Source organism: Delphinapterus leucas, chromosome 5 (genome assembly GCF_059928025.1).
Source record: "Delphinapterus leucas isolate spDelLeu-1000000601 "Yukka" chromosome 5, BTC_Dleu_Yukka2, whole genome shotgun sequence".
In the NCBI taxonomy this organism is placed as follows: Eukaryota; Metazoa; Chordata; class Mammalia; order Artiodactyla; family Monodontidae; genus Delphinapterus; species Delphinapterus leucas.
The window spans coordinates 71,472,700-71,497,446 of NC_143133.1; the positions used below are offsets into that span (position 1 = coordinate 71,472,700).

Below are 24,747 nucleotides of genomic sequence, written 5' to 3' on the forward strand. Positions count from 1 at the left end.
GGAAAACAGAAAAAATGGTATAGTCCACCTATTCTAATTTGTAGAGATAAATACAATCTGTTCAATCATTTTCAACCCACATACATTTTACATAGTTGAAACTCCAACATATATAAAATAGTATCCCTTTTTCTTTAATTAACACTAGCAATAACCACTTTCACATGCCATTAATTAATTCATAATGCTCTAGTACTGATAATTTTCCTAACCATTTTCAGTTATTACTATTTCATCTAACTTTTTAAATAAATACTGTCCAGTGAACATCTTTGTACATTAATCTTTGTTTTCATTTCTGATTATCTCCGTAGGATTAATCCTTACAAAGGAGATTAATGGGTCAAAGGGTATGAACTTCATGAAAATAATCTTTTTGTTGTTTTGCTTATATTCTGATTTTAAATTGCAAATGTACTCGTTGTAGAAAATTGGGAAAGTACAAAAAAATAAGAAGAAAATAAAATCCATCCACGATTTCATCATGTATAGAAGCTGCTGCAGACATTTAAAGTATCTGCCTCAGAATTGTTTCTATTTATGGGGATTTGTTTTTTAAGAAATTGAGATCATTTTTGTATCTCACTTTTTCTATTAGCACGATCGTGTGTTTACTTGTCATAAAATTATCTTCCAACACTTCATTTATAATGAATGCTATCCCACACCTACAGACATATTACAATTTATTAACCTATTCTCTGTTGTACATGTTATCTTGGAGACAAAACATTCAAACATCACCCCATATCAATGGAGGACAACCTCAAAAGAATAAAGTCAGGATCCATCAGGCAATAACAAAGCAGAAACTCAGGCAAAAATGAAGAATTTGCTTTATGACTATCAAAAACACCAAGAATAATATAAAATATGTACATAAATACTTCTTTTAAGAATAGTCATTCTCTTGAACAAGAAGGGGAAAAAAACTACAGTTTTAAGCAACAGATCAAGATTATAAACTAACAGAATCACTGTGTAAATAAACCAGGTAGGAAAATATTACGACTTTACACGGCATTTTATAATTTCTAGAACGTATTTATGTATAATATATATTTGATTCCCATAATCATTCTTTGAAGAAAATATGGTGTTATTTACTCAATCAAAATGAGGAAATAAAGGCTCAGATAAAGTAAATAACCTGTTAAATGTTAAATGGCTAATTAGCTGGTAAAAGTCAGGACTGATATGCAACTATCCTGATAATAAGTACTCTACCTCACCTTCTCTCCAAGGAGCCACATTTGCTATTTTAGGGCGTAGAGAAAACATGCAAAGATAATTACCTAAAAGCTCCTGGGTTGGTCCTGCCAAGACCTAGAACAAGGGATTCTGTGATTTCCATGCTCTCAGAGCGCATCATTGGAACTATGTGCTTAAACAAAGATGAAGGGGATGGGATGCCAATAATCTGGAAAAAAAATATTATATTTATCGCAGCCACTAATGATAGTACATCCAACTAAATAATTTGACATTTCAACAGTATTTGGTCAAGGACAATGGATAGGTGACATTTTAGAATGAAAGTCGTTTCAAAATTCACTTGTGGTATACATAATCTAAAAAAGTTAAATGATTTATCCAGTGGCTCGCTACAAGTTCGTTAATGGAAGTGGGGTTTGCAGGTCTCTTAATTCCTTACAGACACTCATCATCATATAATGGGCTGTTTATCCATCAGCCTATTTCTCTCGATCTGTAAAAATGAGTAAAAAAATTACTTCTAGAAGAGTCATCAGTGTTAAAGTTAGACACCCAGGTGTTAAGTTTTGTCAATTTCCTCCAACTACCTGATAATATTTTGTGTCATATCATGAAGACTATGTCACTATTCTTATCAAGTTATTTGTACCCCTACACAATCCAGGGAAATTCTAAAAGAAAAACTTTACGCATTATTGATTCCAACTAAGAACCCATAAAAATAGTAATAGGATTTCTTGAACTATTTTCAGTATTAGTCCAAGTAACTAATGCACTTTTCAACCAAGTTATTTTATTGTCCTGAAAAAGAAATTTTAAAACATTATTTTTATGCTTCCATTTGGATTCAGTGGCAGGTGCAGAAAACTTACTTTAGAATCAATGCTGTAGCCACTATCAGGGGTGGACGCCAGCGTCTCAGGAGGAGAGCACCTCACGGAACCCGCAGATGTTGAAGATGCCGTGGAAGTCGCCGCACTGCAGCAAAGAAGCAGGTAGTTTCTCCACAGGCCCATGTATGAGTCACTGCTCGTGGTAGTATTTACTTTCTTAGCATTGATGGGGCTACTGAAAAAAAGAAAAAGAAAAACAGGAAGACATAAATAATACATGTTTTGAAAAGTTTTTTTTTTTAAACTAAAGCTAAATTTCTATCAATTTAGGGGAGATGGTTAGCATACAGTTTTTATTACTACCACTGAATCTTGGTGGAATAAGATATAATGAATAAAATATTAGACTGAAAAACAAAACACATTATAGGATCATTTTAACCTAATCTATTATTTCTGTGAGTACAGCTAGTATTTTATCAGGTCACATTTTATAACTTGTTATACATGCTCCACGTAGGGAAAAAAAGTGAAAACAAAATGAAAATCACCTTTAATCCTATGCCAAAATAAGCACTGTAAGTCTTCTACATATCTTCAACTCATATACATTAAAATAAAGGCATAAATACATCTATTTCATTTAATAAAAATTGAATATTGTTTCATTTGTTTTGTACATGCTTTTTTATACTTAACATATATATTTAAACATCTTCCATGTAAATTAATATACTTCCATGACATCATTTTTGATGACCATATATCATAGAGATTATCATGATTGATACAGCCACACTTTCACTGTCAGATATTTTAGCTAATAGTAATTTTTCCCTATTATACACAACACTATACATTTGGAGATATGCTTAATTATAATAAATGTTTTATTATTTTCTTGAGTAAATTCCTGAAAATGGAATTGCAGAGTCAAAGAATATCTACATTTCTTTTTAACATCTTTATTGGAGTATAACCGCTTTACAATGGTATGTTAGTTTCTGCTTTATAACAAAGTGAATCAGTTATACATATACTTATATCCCCATATCTCTTCCCTCTTGCATCTCCCTCCCTCCCACCCTCCTTATCCCACCCCTCCAGGTGGTCACAAAGCACCGAGCTGATCTCCCTGTGCTATGCAGCTGCTTCCCACGAGCTATCGGTTTTACATTTGGTAGTGTATATATGTCCATGCCACTCTCTCACTTTGTCCCAGCTTACCCTTCCCCCTCCCCTAGAATATCTACATTTTAAAGGCTTCTATCAAATTTCTGTTTTGAGAGATTAGACCAATAAGATATTCTGGAACAATTCCATAAATCTTTCCAAATACCAAAAATTCTGTTGGGATTAAGGACTGAGAGCAAAACAAAGACAGGGAAAATACTAAGTTTTATTCCTCACCTTCAATAGATTTATAATCTATTGATAAATAATACGTATCGTTTCACTGATTCGTCGTTTCTCAGTATCTTAAAAATGTTCAGAGCACTGTGACAGCAGTAAAAAAAAAAAAACAAAAACAAAAACCTGCTAAAAAAAAATGAAAATCACTGCCATCATGTGTGCTAGGGGAGATATATAATAGAGAAATAAAACAATGTCAGATGGCACTAAGTTTGATGAAGAAAAATAGAGCAGAAAGGGGATATAGGGAATGGTGGTAGGAGAGGCGCTTATAATTTAAAATATGGTAATTAAAGGACACTAAATAAGTTCATAAATGTTATTACACAAGGTGGCATGTGTCAATCTTCTTTAAAAAACCAGCATCCAATACACAATACCTGAGAATCTACATAGATATATAATTAACATGTATGTGTATATATATATATATATAAACAGTAAAAACAAAAACAAAAAATATATGTGTGTGTGTATATATATGTTTTTATATATATATGTATATATAGATACACACAAATGCAAAAGAAGAAATAATTACTCTGGGTTGGAGATATAAGAGAAGGCTTTAAAAATAAGGTGGAATTTGCGATGCGTCAGATATGGGCAGGGCATAAAGAAAACAAAAGGCATTCTAGGTTCATGTGAACAAAAACTCACAGAATAGACACTGCAGACCACATTCAGTGAACTCTGAGAGGTTTATTTTGGCTCCAACATAAAGTACATGGATAGCACTGATAGAAAGTAAGGGAGAAAGTACAGACTGGAGGAGCCAGGTTTGTGCAGGCTTTTTTTTTTTTTTTTTTTTTGCGGTACGCGGGCCTCTCACTGTTGTGGCCTCTCCCGTTGCGGAGCACAGGCTCCGGACGCGCAGGCTCAGCTGCCATGACTCACGGGCCCAGCCGCTCCGCGGTATGTGGGATCTTCCCAGACCGGGGCACGAACCTGTGTCCCCTGCACTGGCAGGCGGACTCTCAACCACTGCGCCACCAGGGAAGCCCTGTGCAGGCTTTAATATGAGCTGAAGGTGTTAAGTTTATCCAGGTGTTGGGTTTATATGGTCAAGTTATATGACAGGAGGACTCATGCCGTGCAATCTGATCAACGGCATATTGGATAAGGTGAAATCAGGAACCCAAACTCAAATAAATTCTCTTTAAAATTTAAGAGCAAGACTAACCTGCAGTTATAAAGCCTTGGTCAACTCTCCATCACAACACCAGTTACTCCAACTCTTTACCATTATCCTCAGAACTAAAACCAATGTCATTATCACGAATCCCTAACAGTGGACGGCCTTCCTTACAGTGTTGTCAGGAAAAGTAAGGTCACTGAACTCGGTTTCCCTTCACTTCTCACCCTTTATCTACAAACTTATCTATACTCGCAACCATGTTCATCTTCGGATGATTTCCTCATTAATTCTTTCATTCACCGGACACAAACTACATACCAAGCAGTGTGTTATTAAGTAAATGAACGATTACAAATTGGTGAGACCAAATTATACGAAAAGAATGAAAGGATGATGAGACTGGATCCTTTACAACTTTCATCTCCCTTCTTCACATACCAGTATGTTATGGCATGTTATTTATGGGATTTCCAATTTGTAGAACTTTTCAAATGCATACCTTATGAAGGCTGACAGTCTATATACATTTTAAAACTTGCACTAGAAAAACAACTTACTTTATATCAACTTGTGGGGATAACAACTGAAGTCTTGTGTATGCAAACATCCAAGCATAGCTCACAGCTGTAGGGCAGTGTTTCGGAAGGTTTTCTTGCTTTAAAAAACTGGAGAGACTTATAATCCATGGATCTTGGCCTTGGGTCACATGTGCAAATATCCATATGTGCGATGGACTAATCACATCGAACTGGTGGCTAATAGGAGAAGAGTTCCATTCTGCTAATGTCTGTAAATCTACTGAGCTAGGGCAATACAGCAAAGTAGTCTATGCAGAGAAAAAAAAACAAAACCAATTGATTATTGTATATTTCAACAACTTTCAAAGTTTTGCCATATAAATTGCTTTTAACTATAAGTGGCCTATTGTTAGTTTCTAGAACAGAGGTTCTTAAACAGGGGTAATATGAGCAGAGAATTCCTGAAACTGCATATAAGCTGTTTTGTGCACATGTGTACATGCAATTTTCTGGAGAGAGATTCCATAGTTTGTGTTAGTCTCAAAAAAGATCCATAAACCAAAAAGTTTAAGAACCACTACTTATGTAATTCATGTATGAATATGCAGCTTTCACGGGCATACTGAAGCTGCTAGAGAACTCAAAAATGAACCATTAACTTTCATGCTGATGTGCCCTATATATGCATAAGTGGAACAGACGGGGAAATGGGCTCCTCTCCAGAGGTACATATTCTCAAATATTTGCTCAATAATATTCAAAGCTCTTATACTGAAGAGATAAAGACTTACCTTAAGAGCAAATTACTTATGATTCAAACAACAACAATGACAACAAAACAACAACAAAAACCGGAGTCTTAAACTGAACAGAGGCCCAATTCACTCGATCATTCAACAGATATTCATAAAGTACCTGCTCCGAGTCAGGCACTGTTTTAGGCACTAGAGACAGCCATCCATTTCTCAATTCATGGTTAATAATCTAAAACAGAATGCTTTAAATTGCACAGACTTATAACCATCTCTTAGGTTTACAAAATTTATTAATATCTCCCTTGGTTACATATAACTCGTGAGGTATGAGAGCCAAGTGTTATGTGGAAAGCACAGAAACCTCTTGTCCAGGTATTCCAAAACGGGAAGAAAATAATTTCAAGTAGTACATCAGTTTTGAAATCTTGATATATGACCTTTTCTTCCCCCAAGCCAAACTAAGAAAGTTGGCATCAGCTTTCTTATGTATGTGTTGACAAAGTGTTTTTCTTCATCTTAATGAGTCAAATTACATATGACTCAGGCATAAAATACTATATATTTACTCTATGCACTTAAATTTACGTGGCAAAGCAAACAAATACAGTTACTGAAGGTGTAGAGCGCAATTTTTTGCTTCGAATTTCAACAAAAATTTTCTCCATAGCCTTTTAACCAGCATATATAGGTCAAGAGTATCATATACCGTAATAAATAGCAAACGGTAGTCGACAGCAGCTTCAGGTTTAAGAGAAATTTTTTAGATTGGAATGGTTGGAACTTTACAAAGATGAAATATTTTTATTTCTGTGGGAAGAGTACTGACCATAGCATAAACTAGTGCCACTTTGTGTGTGTGTATGCCACTTTTTTAAAAGTATTTTTTATTTTTAAAGCCCTTTACCATTTTCAAAAATACTTTCTAATGCATGACATCTGTAAAAGAAACTCATGTATATACGTATGTCTTAAGTTCCAACACACGATTGAATAGCACAAAATCATTAAAGTTACCTGATCGGCCCCAGTGAGATGGATGAAGCTCTCAAGAATGGATGGGCTCAGCCTGTCCATCACATCTATGGCTAATTCGTCATCACCCTATAAAAAAGACATCACATGTCTAAAAAAGTTTAGGAATGTTTCAGAAAAGCCGTCAAACCTAGGTAAACATTAAAACTCACTTTAGCCCTATTTGTTACAAATGGAATCGAGGGCAGGTGGGTGAGCTTAGACCCTGTCAAAAGGATCTTGTTATAAAGTAAATTATCCCTGTCGGTAAAAACAGAAATGGAATAAGGATGGACAAAAGGAGTTTTTAAGTACTTTCATTAGGTAGCTGGATGAGATGTCTAAATCTTACCTTAGGTATTTCCAAAAGTGCAAATAAAGCCCGTATTTCTCTAAGGACACTGACAGCTAATCTCCTAGTGGCAGGTCGACTGCTACAGAGAGTGACAAGTGCAAACCCTTCAACCACATGGAATACATTGGAACACGGGCTCCTTTCCAGAGGAGGGGGATGACAAGCTCCATTAACCATACCATGCTTGAAAAATAAACAGAAGTTAAAAAATATATGTATGTATAGACATTCTAGTAAAACAATTACTAAAGAGTAAAGCAAATCATAAAAATGATGGCTATAGGTCTGTCTCAGCTCAAGAAATTTAAATAACATTTAATTTATAAAAATGTCATAGTCACATAGTGAAAAAACCATTTAATTGGCAGTCTAAACAGGAATTCTGTACCTAAGTTCTATCACTCTCTGGCTACTTTGTAAATGCCTTAGAGCTGACACTTAAAGTCACTACTGGCCTAACATTTCTATATGGAAAATGAGGGGACTGGATGGTATCCTTTGTACTCAAAGTGTGGACCAGCAACGTGGCATCACCTAGGAGCTCGTCAAAAAGAGAGATTCTCAGGCCCCTGTGATTTGTAGGTTCTTTAAAGGTTGAGAAGCTGGGTTGGCTTAGATGATCCAGCTCTAATATTCCAAGATTCTATGACTTAACACATTATCACAAATCAATAATTTGAGCAACTTTTATGGTTAAGAAGCACACATACTGTAATGTGAAATGGGGACTGGTGCCTTTGACAAAACAATCAAATAACTCAGCTGAAAGGCTACCAAAATTTTTTATTATATCAGCTTTAAATATATTGGAAACAACCTAAATGTGAGCTAGAATTGCCTCTAATGTCTATGTTCATTTAAAAATAATTATTACCGGGACTTCCCTGGTGGCTCAGTGATTAAGAATCCATCTGCCAATGCAGGGGACACAGGTTTGAGCCCTGGTCCAGGAAGATCTCACATGCCACAGAGCAACAAAGCCCATTCGCCACAACTACTGAGCCTGTGCTCTAGAGCCTGCGAGCCACAACTACTGAGCCCACATGCCACAACCACTGAGCCCCTGCGCCACAACTACTGAAGCCCACGCGCCCTAGAGCCTGCAAGCCACAACTATTGAGCCCACGTGCCACAACTACTGAAGCCCATGTGCCCTAGAGCCCGCGAGCCATAAGGATTGAGACTGTGTGCCACAACTACTGAAGCCCACACACCTAGAGCCCATGCTCCTCAACATGAGAAGCCATCGCAATGAGAAGCCCATGCACCGCAACGAAGAGTAGCCCCCGCTCGCCGCAACTAGAGAGAAAAGCCCACGTGCAGCAACGAAGACCCAATGCGGCCAATAAATAAATTTTAAATAAATAAATAAAAATAAAAACTAAAAATAATTATTACCAAAGAAAGAAAGTTGGAAAGGTTGGACACGCAAATGTTATGTATTTAATATATAAACTATAGGAAAGTTCTGCTTAAGGGATTACAAACACTTTGAAAGGAAGTAAAACTAATAAAACTGTTAGTTTTTGAGAAAGTCAATATGTTTTAACATCATCATTGGTCATCTACCACTGACCACATACAAAGAGACACTACAAAAGAGTTTGGTACCTGTGAGTCCTGGTTTTTGTTATGCATTTGGGTTGCTTGTTTCCACTGATTTATTAATTGCACCAACATCTTTACGGCATTATCAAGAAGCGTGGGATGGACATCAGTCACTTCACGAACAATAAAATAAACAAATCCTGAAAGAACATCCTCCCGCCAATCTGGAAAATCAAGCATTAGTGCCTGCAGAGTATTGAAAGCCAGAGCACGTAGTTCTTCATCCATATGAACTGTGAGCCTACCAAGAACAAAATTCCATTAGCAAACCTCAAAAACCTTCCAAAGAGTTTTATCATCTAAAATGTAAAACTAAGAATTTAAAAAATATATCCTTTCAGTTGGTTCATAAGAAGTAAGAAGATAGGAACCAATGTTCACTTTTTGTGCTATATTCATCCTTATGCTAAACTATATTCATTTATTTAAATTCACATGTCAATCTACTAATATTAGTTGGTACTTGTACTATAATTCAGAATAATAAGTTTGATCATAATTCAAATGCTGTACTTTAGAAAACACAGATTGACAAATCAGAATTACATAAAAAAATTCTTTAATCCTTAAAATGCCATATGTTATCCTATAATCAATCAAAAATTACGTCCAATCATATAATACCTTAGCGCTAGCTCATATTTATTTAGTCCTTTACTGGAAAGGACATGATTTATCTCTATCATTCCTTTCATGCTGCTGAGGTTACAGTTAAACATAAGATGGCTGATTGTGAAGAAAGAAATACAACAAATCAAGATGGAATCGGTTTAACAGAAATAATTCTTGACAGTGAGAATGAGAATAAATTTAGGAGTAACTTCATAAATGGGGTATGCCTAGAAAGAAAATGAAAAAAAAAAAAAGTGTCAAACGAACCCATAAGGTCTTCAAGAGTTTAAGTCTAAATAAATTATAGGAGAGGCTATATATAATTACCTTTTAAAGACATCAATACAATACGAGGACATGAATTAATATTAGTTAAAGGATTTTAATGGAACTTAAAGAAGAGAATGATAAACAAGAAAATCATAAAACATGGCTGCAGCAGTGAAGCTACCAATATATAATGCTATATGAATATGAGTTTCCGTTTGGGGCTGTAGAGTATTATTTTCATGATTGACCATCAAGACACATGCATCAGAGTTAGAAACAGCCTGAATGAATAAAGAAAAGCAGGTGTATTAAAAAGTATGCCACAGTCACATGCTTGGGCAGCTGGAAAGATGGAGTTATCCTCAATGACAGAGGTAGAGAGCTGCGTGATTTATGTGAGAGGAGATACCACAGTCTTCACCCTGCTGAGCTCAGTTCTGGTCTTCACTAAGCCAACATTCAACTGACCATGAGACTGAGGAGAAAATGTATTACAGCTACAGAGACCCAGGAGTGAGCCACGAAGCAGCAGCAGTTAGAGCAGCACACTGGAAGTACCACATGTGGTCAGATCAAGGGTCTCTAGCCCAGTGTTCTGTCTCTGATAGTGGCACCAAAGGCGATACTGTGGGCTAGAAGAGTGACTGACTCTGTGCTGCTGGCTTTAAAGGTCATTTTAACATCCCTTAAATCCACGAATTTACACCTATCTGATCTGTGTGACTCGGGGTATAGCCATGAAGAGAATGGTGCCTGAATAATTCAAGGCAGGAGAACAAATTGACCTTCCCTAGAGACAGCAGACAGGTCTGCAAATTTACAGTGTATCTTTGCTTTTTTGTTTGCTTACTTTATTTCTAAGTAAATAAGATTTAGACATCACAATTCCAAATGATAGGAGTTGGGGACAAAGTAAGCAGACCCTAGAATCTTTCTCTCTGCCAAAATAAACTAACTGGTAAGTGAATACCACAGGGGAAAGAAGCAAAGTATTATAAATAGCAAAGCAAACTGTCAATCACTGTCGAGATATTTGCTCCTCTACAAGGCTCCTCTACCCCTGCCCCTTGGAGATGCAATTTCATTTTGGTGGGGGATATGGACTGCCATCCACAAAGATGTAGGTGAGTTAAACTGAGGTGGGAGGAGTAAGAGTGGAATTGGATGAGAGTTGTTTACTGCTTTCCCAAGGAATAGCATTATAAATAATTAAAACTTATTTTCCCTCCCTAACACTGACAAGAACTTCATAACTCTGCAATCTAATTTACAGCAAGAGTTAAGAGACAGAGTGGGAAGGGATGAATTTATCTCATGGTGCAAAGTTTCAAAGTAACCCCTTTCTGGGCTTCCCTCGTGGCGCAGTGGTTGAGAATCCGCCTGCCAATGCGGGAGACATGGGTTCGTGCCCCGGTCTGGGAAGATCTCACATGCCGTGGAGCGGCTGGGCCCGTGAGCCATGGCCCCTGAGCCTGCGCGTCCGGAGCCTGTGCTCCGCAACGGGAGAGGCCACAACAGTGAGAGGCCCGCGTACGACAAAAAAAAAAAAAAAGTAACCCCTTTCTTCTCCTCGTAATCCTAAGAGACCAATACCATTCAAGGCCTGAGTGCAACCCGCAACCGCGGAGGATAGGTAGTGCGTGGGTGTGTGAAATGCTAGGTGTTTTCAAGGAGGTAGACAAGGTTGCTGGAGTGGTCTATTAACTGTTTATTCATTGTGAATTTAACTTAAGACTTAGTGATAAGTGCCCAGCGAGCAGTAAACATCTTTCAATGTGATCAAGTATCACTGCCCTGATAGTCTTTGCACTTGGTTTTCCCTTTAGGCTGGGGCCAGCAAACTATGGCTCAAGGGCCAAATCCAGCCAGGAGCCTTCACAGGTGGCTGCTTCTGCACTACAGTGGCAAAGATGAGTAACTGTGACAGACACCACGTGACTTGCAAATCTTAAAATATTTACTATCTGGTCTTTTAAGAAAAAAAGTTTGCTGACCCCTTATCTAAAGAGAATCCCCAACTATGTCAACATAGCCTTTTTCGACATGGCCTTTTTCGAAAGGCCATCACCTCAACTTAGAATTACTTTTGGGAACTGGTATTTAAGTTTGGATGTCATGTTATTTACTCATTTACAGAGCCTAGTAGAAGAAAGAGATAAAAACTTGAATGCTATGGCCTCTGCAATAAGAGGAAAAAGTGACAATGAGACCTGGTTATCACCCTAGGTGCTAAAGAAATGACTGTAGGAGTTAACACACTAATTAATTGCCCAGTGGGGCCGTCATACACTGATAATGCCCATATGTTAAGAGAAAACATGGTATACAAGTCCTAAGAAACAGTACTAGATGGAAAGGCAAGGAATTTAAAAATAGGATTTGTAGGGGAATCCAGAAGAACTTTAACAGTTAAAAAATGAGTGAGGACTGCTGGTGGGAATGTAAATTGATACAGCCACTATGGAGAACAGTATGGAGGTTCCTTAAAAAACTAAAAAGAGAACTACCATACGACCCAGCAATCCCACTACTGGGCATATACCCAGAGAAAACCGTAATTCAAAAAGACACATGCACCCCAATGTTCATTGCAGCCAGCACTATCTCCAATAGCCAGGACATGGAAGCAACCTAAGTGTCCATCAACAGATGAATGGATAAAGAAGATGTGGCACATATATACAATGGAATATTACTCAGCCATAAAAAGAAACAAAATTGAGTTATTTGTAGTGAGGTGGATGGACCTACAGTCTGTCATACAGAGTAAAGTAAGTCAGAAAGAGAAAAATAAACACCATATGCTAATACATATATATGGAATCTTAAAAAAAAAAAAAGGTTCTGAAGAACCTAGGGGCAGGACAGGAATAAAGACATAGATGTAGAGAATGGACTTGAGGACACGGGGAGGGGGAAGGGTAAGCTGGGACGAAGTAAGAGAGTGGCATGGACATATAGACACTACCAAACGTAAAATAGATAGCTAGTGGGAAGCGCCTCAAAGCACACGGAGATCAGCTCGGTGCTTTGTGACCACCTAGAGGGGTGGGATAGGGAGGGTGGAAGGGAGGGAGACGCAAGAGGGAGGGGATATGGGGATATATGTATACGTATAGCTGATTCACTTCGTTATACAGCAGAAACTAACAAAACATTGTAAAGTAATTATACTCTAATAAAGATGTTAAAAAAAAAGATACTTTTAGGATTTCACATTTAGGATATCAGGTCATTCGTTGCTCTCATTCCCTGGGGAAAGAAAGGCTTTGACCTCTCTGCCATGAAATTAAATAAAAGTCATTAAATACATCTTGAGATTAAATTTCATCAACAACAACAACAAAAAAAAATGAATGAGGAGAAAGTGTTAACAAAATGTAAAAGACAAAATGGGAGTTTAGAAGGTTATCAAATAAAGGATTAAAAATGTCTTTATCACTACTTTTTTAGTGATAATAGTAACAGGGGTGCATTAGAAATTTAAAGAGATTTAAAGAGATAAAAGGTAACCTCACAAACAGTAATTCTCATTTACCTTGCTAACAATTCAATGAGGTCAGTTCTGCTCATACCGTCAGGAATCAACCTTGGAATAGCAGCAATACAAGTTCTAAACAAATCAATTTTGGGTTTTCTTTCCCCCCTGAAAAACAGATCACAAGAGGACTTAATAAGAAGAATCTTACATACACCAGACAATGAAAGCAGACTTGGAAAAATTATTACAGAAAATGAGCCCACCTCCAAAAGTTTAATGTATTTATTATAAAAAGAGCATATACAAATCCAGTAAATAATTATCAGTTTATAAATGCAGAAAAGAATATATGGATAATTCAGGAAAAAAACACAGGTAGCCAGCAAAAAAGGTTTTCAGCAATTAAAAACAAGTATAACAACTATTATGTTTAAATAATAAGTATTAAGTAAATTATTTATATTATAATTGTTTCAAATAGAATTAAATACATAATATTTAACCTTTGATAATATTTAATTATTAAAATAATAAAATTGACATTAAATAACCAAATATTAGTTATTTGGGGGGGGGTCTATAAAATCAACAAAATTTTTTCTTTCTCTTAATATCATATACTAACAAGGGTTTTAGAGAACAGACATTCTCATATACTACTGTTGGAGTTGTTTCTTCTTGTCTTTTTATTTTACTTCAGAACGTACACACACACACACACACAAACATATTTAAAATTTTTATGTAATAAAATATGTGAAGTTTTGAAAATCCTGGTTCCTCCAGAGGCTTGATACAATTTAATTCTTCTGTATTTTCCCCTAGTTATTCAATGATTTTATTTATTTTAAATATCTAACCTTTTAGATACTGGTTTTTATTTTGGTCTACATTTCAAGGGGAAGCTGTTAATTTATTTTACCCAAATTATCCTTCAATTGGCCCAATAAAATAATTCTTATATAGACAAGAACCTGGATGTTTTAAGAGTTTTCGGCTCAGTATCCATTATCATGGCGATGGACCTACTACTTACTTTTAGTGATTTTATATACAGTGAGTTTTCTCAGCTTGGTTCCAACATGCATGAATTTCAGTTACCACAATTTAGTTAAATAATACCAGTCTCCAACAATGTGCTTCAATTTTCCGTTACCATCAACTATAAGTAATTGTGTAGCCAAGCTTCCCTGTTAGCTCCTCAGTGCACAAATCAGGACGTAAAAAAACAGATGTGATCATAACCAGTGATTTAATCACATTAATTTTTTCAAAGTCTGTCGTGATTGGTCACTGCACATCTGTTATTCGGTTCACACATACATGGCAAATTATGTAGTTGTGTTGATTCCTTGCCTCCAGGGGTAAACTCAGGTGGCATTTGACAACAATGGATAATCAAAAGAGGAAACTGGCCAACAAAGATTAAAGTACAGCGAAGAAAAGAAAAGTGAATACTGGGAGTGAAGTATTGGGTTGGCCAAAAAGCTTGTTTGGGTTTTTCTGTAACATCTTACGGAAAAACCCAAATGAACTTTTTGGTCAACCCAATATCAATCAAACATTAATGGAGTTACAGAAGAACTAGCTGACCGGGGAATGCTGACACTGCCGTCATTGAAGACGCTGCATACACAGCCAGAGGAACTCAGTGAGGGCAAATTTACAGGCAGAAATGAGGAAAGTGTGACAAAAAGGATGAAGACTTCCCAGAGAAAGTAATGCAGGAAAAAAAACCTCACATTAGAGAAACTCTCAGAGATATTAACATTTTCTAGTATGTAGTAACTATGCATTAATTGAGAGAGCCAATGTCCAATTTGGTTATCTAAGATGTACAATGCACATATTAACACCTTAAAAAAAGTCCACTTACAAAGAATATGTAGGTATTTCCTAGCAAGTAAAAGAAGTTATTGCCATAAAATATATCTTCCTGAGGAGGAAGTCCCTAACAATAAGGGAAGAAAACATGGGCTGACAAGCAGTGCTGGCAGTGGGATGGGGGTGAGATGAGGTACAGTTTCTCACACAAAAAGCCACTCATACATTATTCCCCTCTGTACCCTCAGTTCCCAGGAGATTTTCAGGTTTTCTTTTTTTGTTGAACAAGGCTCTGGAAATAACAGCATTTGTTTGACTTAATAAACCAACCATGTCCACACACATCTGCGGTCACTAGCATTTATCTCTCACTCACAGAATAAGTATAAGGGCTCAACACTTGACAACAAACTGGACGGATCCAGGATGACTTTTGCTATCTGTACTGGTTTGACAGCACTTTAAAGAGTAAAACTGAGCCTGTGGGAGGAATCGCTGTACTAAAAACTGCCGCAGATGGCAATAGGGGCGAAATCCAGAAGAGAAAGGAAGAAAACAAGCAAGAATCGACCCACTTTACTTATGAAAACTGAAATAGCAATGAAGAGAAATAATTGACTACATACGTAATCATATCTTCAGGCTCCTTATTAGACATCTGCACACTAGTCATACACATTGGTCTCCCAACTTCTTTGTCCAAATGTCTGAGAATGCTGTCTAACGCTTTTCTCACTTGAGGGTAGTAAACAGACATTCCTGGGGGGGGCGGGGGGGAACTTCACAGTTATAAAATGTCAAAAATTAGATAAAGAATAGTTACAGTTATTTTCTGTAAAAAAATAAAAGCCCATCACAACCTTTAAATTACATTAGCTTATTTTTGTTACAAAGGAAGGAGTTCTGACTTTGACATACTATTCTCCCTGATAATTTGCTTCAGTATATTGGAGAAAATGTGAAAAATTATGCGCACAACTGAAATTAATTTGAAGGAAGGACAAAATGCAGTGAATAGTATCATGTGAGAAAATATTTAACAAGACTTTTAACATAACTTATGGATATTATAATAAAAAGTATTCATTTTTGAATCACTCTGTACACTGGAATAACTAGGCAAATATATACTTTCATAGGCAAATATATACATGTATGTATACATTTACACAGGCAATAATATACATTTTAGATTTGATCATAACCTTTCACAAAAGAATATTAAACTGTATTATTTACTTATTCCAGTTAACACTAACCTATGACTTTTGCCTCTTCATCTGTCAAGGTTTTATTGAGAAAAATTTTCTTTACACGCAGAGTGTTTCCTGAGGGGAGAATAACTCCTGTTGTTGGCATTGGCGGCTCACCATCTTTCTGCTGCAAACTGTCTGCTATTACAAGGAAGACTCTGAGGCCTATGTTCATTCTCTTCAGAGAAAAAAGTTTCAAAATAAAGAAGTCAAGAGTGTCAGAAAATTCCTTTTTTTCATGCTAAAAATATCTCATCAAATAACACTGGGGGATGGGAGGAAGGAGGACAGAAGAAACACAAACCTTTCTGTCCCACATTTTTAACTAGCCTAGGCACTGCAGTTTGCTTTAATACCAAATTCCCAAGTGCCACCCATTCACTTATGAGGTCAACTGGCTCTCTTATTTTCTAGCTTATTTCAAACCTCCTCCATCCCTTCCTCAACTCTCCTACACCCTGATACCATACTCTCCCCTCTATAAGCAGATGATCTGTCACCCACTTCACAGTCAGAAAAAAAACATCAACCTTCCTCCATCTCTCACTACAAAACACACTGATCTACTTATATCTGCACCTCTTCTTCCTCTACTTTGCTCCTGTTACAGTTGAGGAGTGCTGGTATTCCTAGTTATTAGAATCCCATCTGCTCTTGCATTATCAGGAAATTACACTATCAATTATCCCTTCTCTTTCTTGCATCTTCAACATTTCCCTTTTAACTGAATATTCTGACTCCTGTTAACTATACTCAACTATCTTAATGCAATGAGTTCTCCCCATAATACTTCCCTCTCACTCATCAGTGACAATACTGTTCAAACCAGTGGGCATTTTTCCTGCATCCTATTTGACTTTTCAGCAGCATGGGACACTGTCAAATATTCCTTATTCCCTGAAACCCTCCCTTCCTTGGATACATCTGTGCCACTGCTGACTGTGTCATCTCTGTCCACATTCCAAATTTACCCTCCTTTATCTGAATATTAAATGTTAGACTGCTTCAAGGCAAGTTCCTAGGCTGCCTTTTCCTATCATTATGTATTCTCTCCCAAAGTAATTTCATGTATTTACATGGCTTCAATTACCACCCATACCAGATCACCTGCTAATTTTAAGCCTTACTTCTCCTCTGAACTTGGACCCTCAGACCAATTTGACACTTCTACTTGGATGTCAGAAAGATGCCTCAGATTTGCCATGTTCAAACCAAATGCCCTCTTCCCCGCCAAACTCAGTATCTTCTCAGTGTTTCTTTTCTCAGTAAATGATCTTCTCTCTATCCACACCACACCATCTCAGCCCAAGCTGTCATTAGTTATGACCTACAGGAGTGGTCTCTAAAATGGGTATATGCATCCCAGTGGGTGTTCACTGGATGGTTCACTGGAATACAGGGAGAAAATAAAACTTTCGTTTATGTATTTTTTATCTAAATAAGATCAAGGTTTTAAGATTTACCCCTCTTTACATATGACATAATACTGGTGACATTAGTCTAATATCAGATGGTCATTTCACATAGTCATAGAAGACATCTTGAAGGGAGTGGGAAAATTCCACAATGTACTGTGGTTCACAGAAGTGTCCTCACTTATTCATTCTTTCAGTGTATTGCAATTTGCTTGATTTGATTAAGTGGATTAATAGATAATTTTATCTGGCTTTAACTAAACTAGCTCTCACAAGCTTAAAAAGATTCCTGAAAAGAAAATACAGATTGAAGAAAATCCTAATAAAGTAAGCCTGTAGAAAAACAACAACAACAAAACGGCACAACTGACATTTTTTCTACTCTTAGTATGAACGTTTCAGTGAGGAAAAAAAATTAATTTCAGAAATAAACTTGTTCAATGAAGAGAATATTTTTGAAAACAGATGATCAAGAAAACGTCTTTCATTATGTGATTTTTGTTGCTGAGAACCAGGTTAAGTATGTCATCTATAAAAAGTCTTTTCTGCTCACTTTAGAAATTTGGAAATAATTATTAACCTATCTTAAAAATCCTACAAATAAAAAGCTTCAATAACTTTTGAGCTCATTTGTTAACTACATAAATATATATCTTAGGATTTGATTATGAGGAGGACCAGCACAGTCATTTAAAAGAAATAAGAGAAAATATAACACTTATTTTGTCTTTTTACATTCTCCAGTGTCATTAAATTCCAATAAGCAATTACTTCAAAAAATATTCTTAAACAATCTGAAAATTTTATATCTAAAGGATGAGCAGGAGTTTACGAGGGAATAACAAGGCCAAAGAAGTAGGAAATAACATTTATCTTAATTTGTCTTTAACTAGAGATTTGAGCCGAAGAGTTCTGATTCCAGAAATTGTGCTTAAAAAAAATTTTTTTTAATTGTATAGGATAGTAAATTACTACATTATAATTTTTTTACCTCTGGATTAATGGTGAAAGTTTTGGTAGATTTTCCAACACTGAGAAGATCAAATATTATTTCTTTCATTGCAAAATCCAAACGTTCCTAGAGGGGAAAAAAAAAAAAAATCAATAAATCCTTATAACTTTCTACTGCTATGGGCATACCTTGGAGATAATGTGGGTTTTGTTCCAGACCTCAATAAAGCAAAATCAGAATAAAGCAGGTCACACAAATTTTCTGGTTTCCCAGTGCATATAAAAGTTATGTTTACACTGTACTGTAGTCTATTAACTGTACAATAGCATTATGCCTAAGAAAACAATGTACAACCTTAACTAAACAATACTTCATTGCTTAAAAAACACTAACCATCATCTAACAACAGAGTCGCCACAAACCTTCAGTTTGTAAAAAAAAAAGGCCATATCTGCAAAGCACAATAAAGCAAAGTGCAATAAAACAAGGGTCTGCCTGTATAAGTTAAGTACCATGTTAAGAATTATACAAATAATGGCAACAATACAGGTCTGTACCCACAAGAAGTTCCTGAATCTAGCTGGACAAAAGAAAAATGCATATGAATTAATGTTAAAAGTATATGATTATAGATACATGATTTAATTATCAAATGATTGGTTTAATAGCCAAACCAGCAGGATAGAAGTTTTAAACACGCATCTGCCAAACTCATATTCAAGACCTAAGTGAAGGAATTCCCAAAATAATGATAAAAGGAAGTCCCATGACGATAGCAATGAGGCAGGCCTGGAGAGCAGGGAGTTCATACTGGGACAGAAAGAACAGGGCTCTGGGAAGGGTAATCTCAAAGGAAAGAAAAGTTAACTAAGAGTAACTGATGTTTGAGAGGAGCTCTATAGTTCTGGAGGAGTGTTGGTGTGAGGTGATTAAGCAAAGGTAGTGGGTATGACCCTCGGGGAAGGGATGCAACCAAATAGCAAAAGTTTTCTCAACAACAGATCTAAAGCACAATCTGCTTTCATTCATCTTACTGACACATTTATTCTTATCTAATTATCATTAATTCTGTGCTCCCGTAAATAGAAATGTATTCGTTTTATTTAAATTTTCTTCATTGTCAAAAATAATTACATTATGGGTCATCTTCGTTGTCATAGTTTTAGTTCAAAGAGAACTCAATGAACATTCTGGAACCAAAGTGTTTTTCCCAAATTGAGAAGGTAACCCTACCTATGCTTCTCTGGGGCTGATGCCCCAAAAAAGAATGTGACCAGAGCCATGGATTTGCTTACTCAGCCCCCATTTAATCCTCTTCAAATAAACCTTCCTTTACTGCAGAGGCTAGAAAGCTAAAATGATATTTCCCAGGATGCCTTTGGACAACAGGCTTCAGGATGTGACTGAGACCCCGTCAAGTGATATACTCACGGGAACCCTTGGGAATTGGGGTATGGGAGGAGGTGGGGGAGGACAGGGAGAAAGGAATCTATTTTACTGGTGGGGACTGTGGTGGAAACATGATTCTTAAGCACTTGGGGCACTTCCTAATTTGCCAGGTTTTTGACTGTGGCAGAGGCAGCAGCTTCCTTGGTAGCCCGATAGCGTAGTTTCCTCTGGATTTCCATTTCGGCTAGAATCTGTTTCTTCAGTCCTATGAGTGATTCTGTGAACGACCTCTATTCCTTAAAAGACCCCTTTGGATTCAACAAGCTACCATGGACTCTAGTGTCTCTACCTGAGAACATAGATTAATGCAGGTTATGAAAACAATGTTCCAAAATCTTTCAAGACACTCAGGAACTAATTAGTAAATAGACAAGAGGAGGATTATGAGACATTTTCTTGACTCTTCCTAAATTAAGTGTCTCCTCCTCTGAGTCTCCTTTCCAAGTGTGTAGATCAATCATCTAAATGTATTTTGCACACACACAAAAATCATTAGCATCATTTATTTTTTACTTTTTAAAGCATACTTTTATTTTTCACTATTCAGTATTAATAAATGTTTTGTTATCATGCTTTTAGATGTGTAACAAATTCTATGACTCTAAGTTACTCTTTTTTTTTTAACATCTTTATTGGAGTATAATTGCTTTACAATGGTGTGTTAGTTTCTGCTTTATAACAAAGTGAATCAGTTATACATATACATATGTTCCCATATCTCTTCCCTCTTGCGTCTCCCTCCCTCCCTCCCACCCTCCCTATCCCATCCCTCTAGGTGGTCACAAAGCACCGAGCTGATCTCCCTGTGCTATGCGGCTGTTTCCCACTAGCTATCTACTTTACGTTTGGTAGTGTATATATGCCCATGCCACTCTCTCACTTTGTCCCCTACTCTTACAATTTGCATGTATATAGGTATTATGAGGTGAGGCACTCACCTGAGCAATGAACTGAATAATCTTCACAAATATATTGAGAGGTGTATCACGAGGAACCACACTACGTGACCCTTTTGGGAAAAGTGCTGACACTATGCTCATAAGACGACTGTAGGGAAAAAAGATTTAGTCATAAAGAGAGAATGAAATCAACAAAACATTAGCAAAATATCCTTCGCATCCTTCATAATATGTCAAGATAATTCATATTCCTCCTCAAGGTATTTGTAATGTTAACTAAAATTCATCAGTGTGGCATTTTTTACCAAGATGTTACTTTAAATATGCTTTAAAACAAAGGCACTCACCTTTGAGTTACAGTGTTGCTTTCACATTTTATTCTAATTACATAGACCCACAACAATCTATACAAAGATTCCAGTGCAACTCGAGACATTTTAGGATCTTTATTCTGTTTAGAAGCAAAAGAGAATAAAAATAAGCTTATTTATCAAAGTACTTGCCGTAATTTAAGATCAATTATATTCTCTGTCAACAACTAAAAGCCCTCTCCATTCCCTTCTTTATTCAATCTAAAACAGGTTTAAATATGTAAGTATATATTTGGTATACGGTAAGTACAGAGAGCTCAAAAGCAAACATAAATAAGGAAATTGAGCCATCCCTTATATTCTCAAAACAAAATACTATTAGTATCTCTAAGAACTCTGAAATTATACACACTTCAACTTACCTAATGGTAAATGGGACACACAACAATACTGACATAATGATAAAAGGATTGCTCATCTCTGCTGTAATTCATTGCAGCTCATACACAGTTAAAATTTACAACACCAAATATTGTTATAGATATTTGTGTTTATGGAATAATGCAAAATATTATTGAGTGATTATACTTAAAAGAAGGAATATAGAATGGTGGGTTAAGAGCATAGACTCTGAAATTAGGAATGACTGGCCAAACCCCATCCTTGGATCAGTTGGTGAAACAGTTTCCTCAGCTCTAAAATGGAGATAACACGGTACCTGCCTCACAGATTAAGGGAGTTATTACGTGAAAAGCACTTGGAACACTGCCTGACACATGTTAAATGCTCAGTAAGTGTCAGGTGTTTACCTTTAATTTTTTAATTTAGAACTAGAACATTCTTATTTAAAATCAGAAAAGTATCCATTTCAATCGCAATTTGATCAGCAAACCTTTTCTTCATACTAGCTATTATAAAAAGTGAAGTTCTTAAATGACAAGAGACATGTAATGAGATTTAATTGTAAATTTTGAAAATTAGCTAATAATCCCTTTAGTAGGAGAAACTCTTTATGCATCTGTTAATTAGTTGTAGGATGCATTTAGTCCTATAAATTACCATTTATTTAATCTGGTTTGAGAGATTTCTTATTGTTAAACAATTATTTTATATATAACAATGGACAAAAGGGAGTTTTTAAATATTAAGTAATTTACCATCCTATTTTATGTTTTCTCAGACTACAGAATAATAGACATCTACTACGTATGATGAAAAGCAATGTAACAAGATTACCACTGGACATGTTTTTAAAAAAGACAACCACTAGAAAATATAATTTTGCACATCTATGTATATGAAAATTTGATATAATTCAGAATGGAGTCTCAAAGCCAGTCTCTCCTCCTACTGCCAAATCCACGATTCCAAATTTCAAATACACTCCCCAAGTAGTTTTCTATTAATTTGTTACTAATGTAACTAAAGTAACATATAAAGTTACACACAATATATCTTACTAATATAACAACCAAGCTTTTTGTAGTACTTTCTTTTCTATCACTTAAATGCAAGGTCTCAAATGTCAAAATATGAGTTCAATTAGTTTTATGTACACTCCAAATAATACCTTCACATAGTTAAATTATCCTTTCAAAATATGAATACTACAAATTAACATATAATAAATTATATAATAGAAATATTTAAGTCCAATTCCACATAAAAGTTCTTCTCATATAAATTGTTAATAAAGTATTTGGATTATCTTATGTGCTGAGGTATCTGGCATGAAACAAAATTTGATTTTCAAACTTTCCAAGATGGACTACTATGTTTTACAAAGCAGACTTATTTTATAATGAACAATTCCAGAAAAGATAAAAAGTGATAAAAATTATATAATTGTTTATTCGGTAACTGCAATGCTGTTATATATCTCTGAATAATGAAAACATCCTAAATTGATCTGATCCTTAAACAAAGATACATAATTCCCTAGTTACAATTTTGGTCTAATTTGAATAATCAGATTACATTAATAAAATCCAGTAGTATTAACGTATAATACAATTTTTTAAATTCTTTTTTCTTTCTTTTTTTTTTAACAGCAGGTTCTTATTACTTATCTATTTTAAATAATACAGTTTTGATGTCAGGCAAATATGCTCTTTGGCAGCAATCATTTTAATGTTTCTTCCTTTTTTTCCTACTGTGAACAACAACAACAAAAGATTTGTTTAAAACTCAAACCAGTAGGATTGTAGTTTTAAAGTGTTGCATCAAAATCATATTCAAAATCTGAGTTACTGTCTCCTGAATTTCATTGGAAAATGTTATAAAAAGCATCATTTATAACAGCTAATTTTAATTAAACAGAATATTTTAAAACTGAAGATTATGGTTAAAAATCAACATTCGGTATCACTTCTCTCTCTTAAATTCATCTTCTTGGGACCACATTAATATTAAACTTTCGGTAGAATGTTCCCGCTGTGTGCTGCTCTTCTTTTACAATACGAGAAGCAGGCTTAAATAAATACGTTGGACATGCAACGCAGCCATAGGTAAAGGGGGAAAAAAGCCACACTTAAAGGAGATACAGCAATATTTTACTTTGTAACATCAACACGACTCACCTGGAGTGTTTCTATTTGTTTTCTGATACTGTTGTTAGATGGCATCTAAATAAAGCAATGTGAGACAGCAAACATAAACATGAGATGCAGCACATGCATGTTAGATGAAAATAAGCACAAAACAAGACAGCTCTTCACCAAGGTCTCTATTTAGAAGAAATTTGAAATGTCCAAGACAGTGGCTAGAATCACTGAAGAAAAAAAAATTCTATAATTTGGGCATCATGGGATACATCTACAACACTCAAACTGAGAGAAAATAGATAAATTTTTAACTATCTAATTTTTCCTCTAAAAGTACTGCATTTGATTTCAAATAAGTTTCAATTTTTAAAAGAAAATAAGCATACACTGTAGAAAAAAAATCTAAATTATTTTTACATGGCATCTACTCTTACTCCTCTCTCTCTCTCTCTCTCAATTATTCTTTAGAAACTTTAAAATCATTTTTCACAGAATGACCTTATTTGACATAAAGATAGGGGAATGGGAAACTACCAAATTATGTTTGGGACAAAAACAGCAGATTTAACACTTTCGGTGAAAATAAACTGATGTTCTCTCATGCTATTTATGGACCTACAGACTAATGCCCATTTTTCATGGTCACCAACTTCAGAAACTAGTATGGTAATTTTTAAAAAATTGTGCGGTATCTTAAAGTGCCTTGAAAATGCATCATATTTATTCTTATGACTCTAGGGAATAATGCCTTTTTACTATCCCAGAATTATAACCCAAAATATTTTTTAAAATACTCAGTAAAGCAACATTCCTTATAGTACATTAAAAGGTAACATGGTAGACCAGAAAGAGCAAATTTTATCGAACTGGATGGATTAGATGCAAATCCTAT

General features: G+C 35.5%; 1 protein-coding gene across 18 annotated transcripts in view; it reads right to left on the bottom strand.

Moving 5' to 3' along the window:
• Positions 1–24,747, bottom strand: part of FRYL (FRY like transcription coactivator) — a 293,278-nt gene that overhangs the window by 75,348 nt on the left and 193,183 nt on the right. For 15 of the 18 annotated variants that reach the window (XM_089911901.1, XM_089911907.1, XM_089911905.1 and 12 more), the window contains 13 exons: positions 23,892–23,936; positions 21,349–21,452; positions 21,041–21,149; positions 18,693–18,779; positions 16,293–16,464; positions 15,660–15,792; positions 13,267–13,374; positions 8,850–9,087; positions 7,236–7,421; positions 6,887–6,973; positions 5,157–5,425; positions 2,088–2,283; positions 1,296–1,420 (listed from right to left, as the gene is read on the bottom strand). In XM_089911901.1, coding sequence (XP_089768027.1) covers positions 1,296–1,420; positions 2,088–2,283; positions 5,157–5,425; positions 6,887–6,973; positions 7,236–7,421; positions 8,850–9,087; positions 13,267–13,374; positions 15,660–15,792; positions 16,293–16,464; positions 18,693–18,779; positions 21,041–21,149; positions 21,349–21,452; positions 23,892–23,936 — 1,859 coding nt within the window. The remainder of the gene's footprint in view (positions 1–1,295; positions 1,421–2,087; positions 2,284–5,156; positions 5,426–6,886; positions 6,974–7,235; positions 7,422–8,849; positions 9,088–13,266; positions 13,375–15,659; positions 15,793–16,292; positions 16,465–18,692; positions 18,780–21,040; positions 21,150–21,348; positions 21,453–23,891; positions 23,937–24,747) is intronic. The other 3 variants (XM_089911908.1, XM_022564636.3, XM_022564627.3) reach the window with 1 other exon arrangement.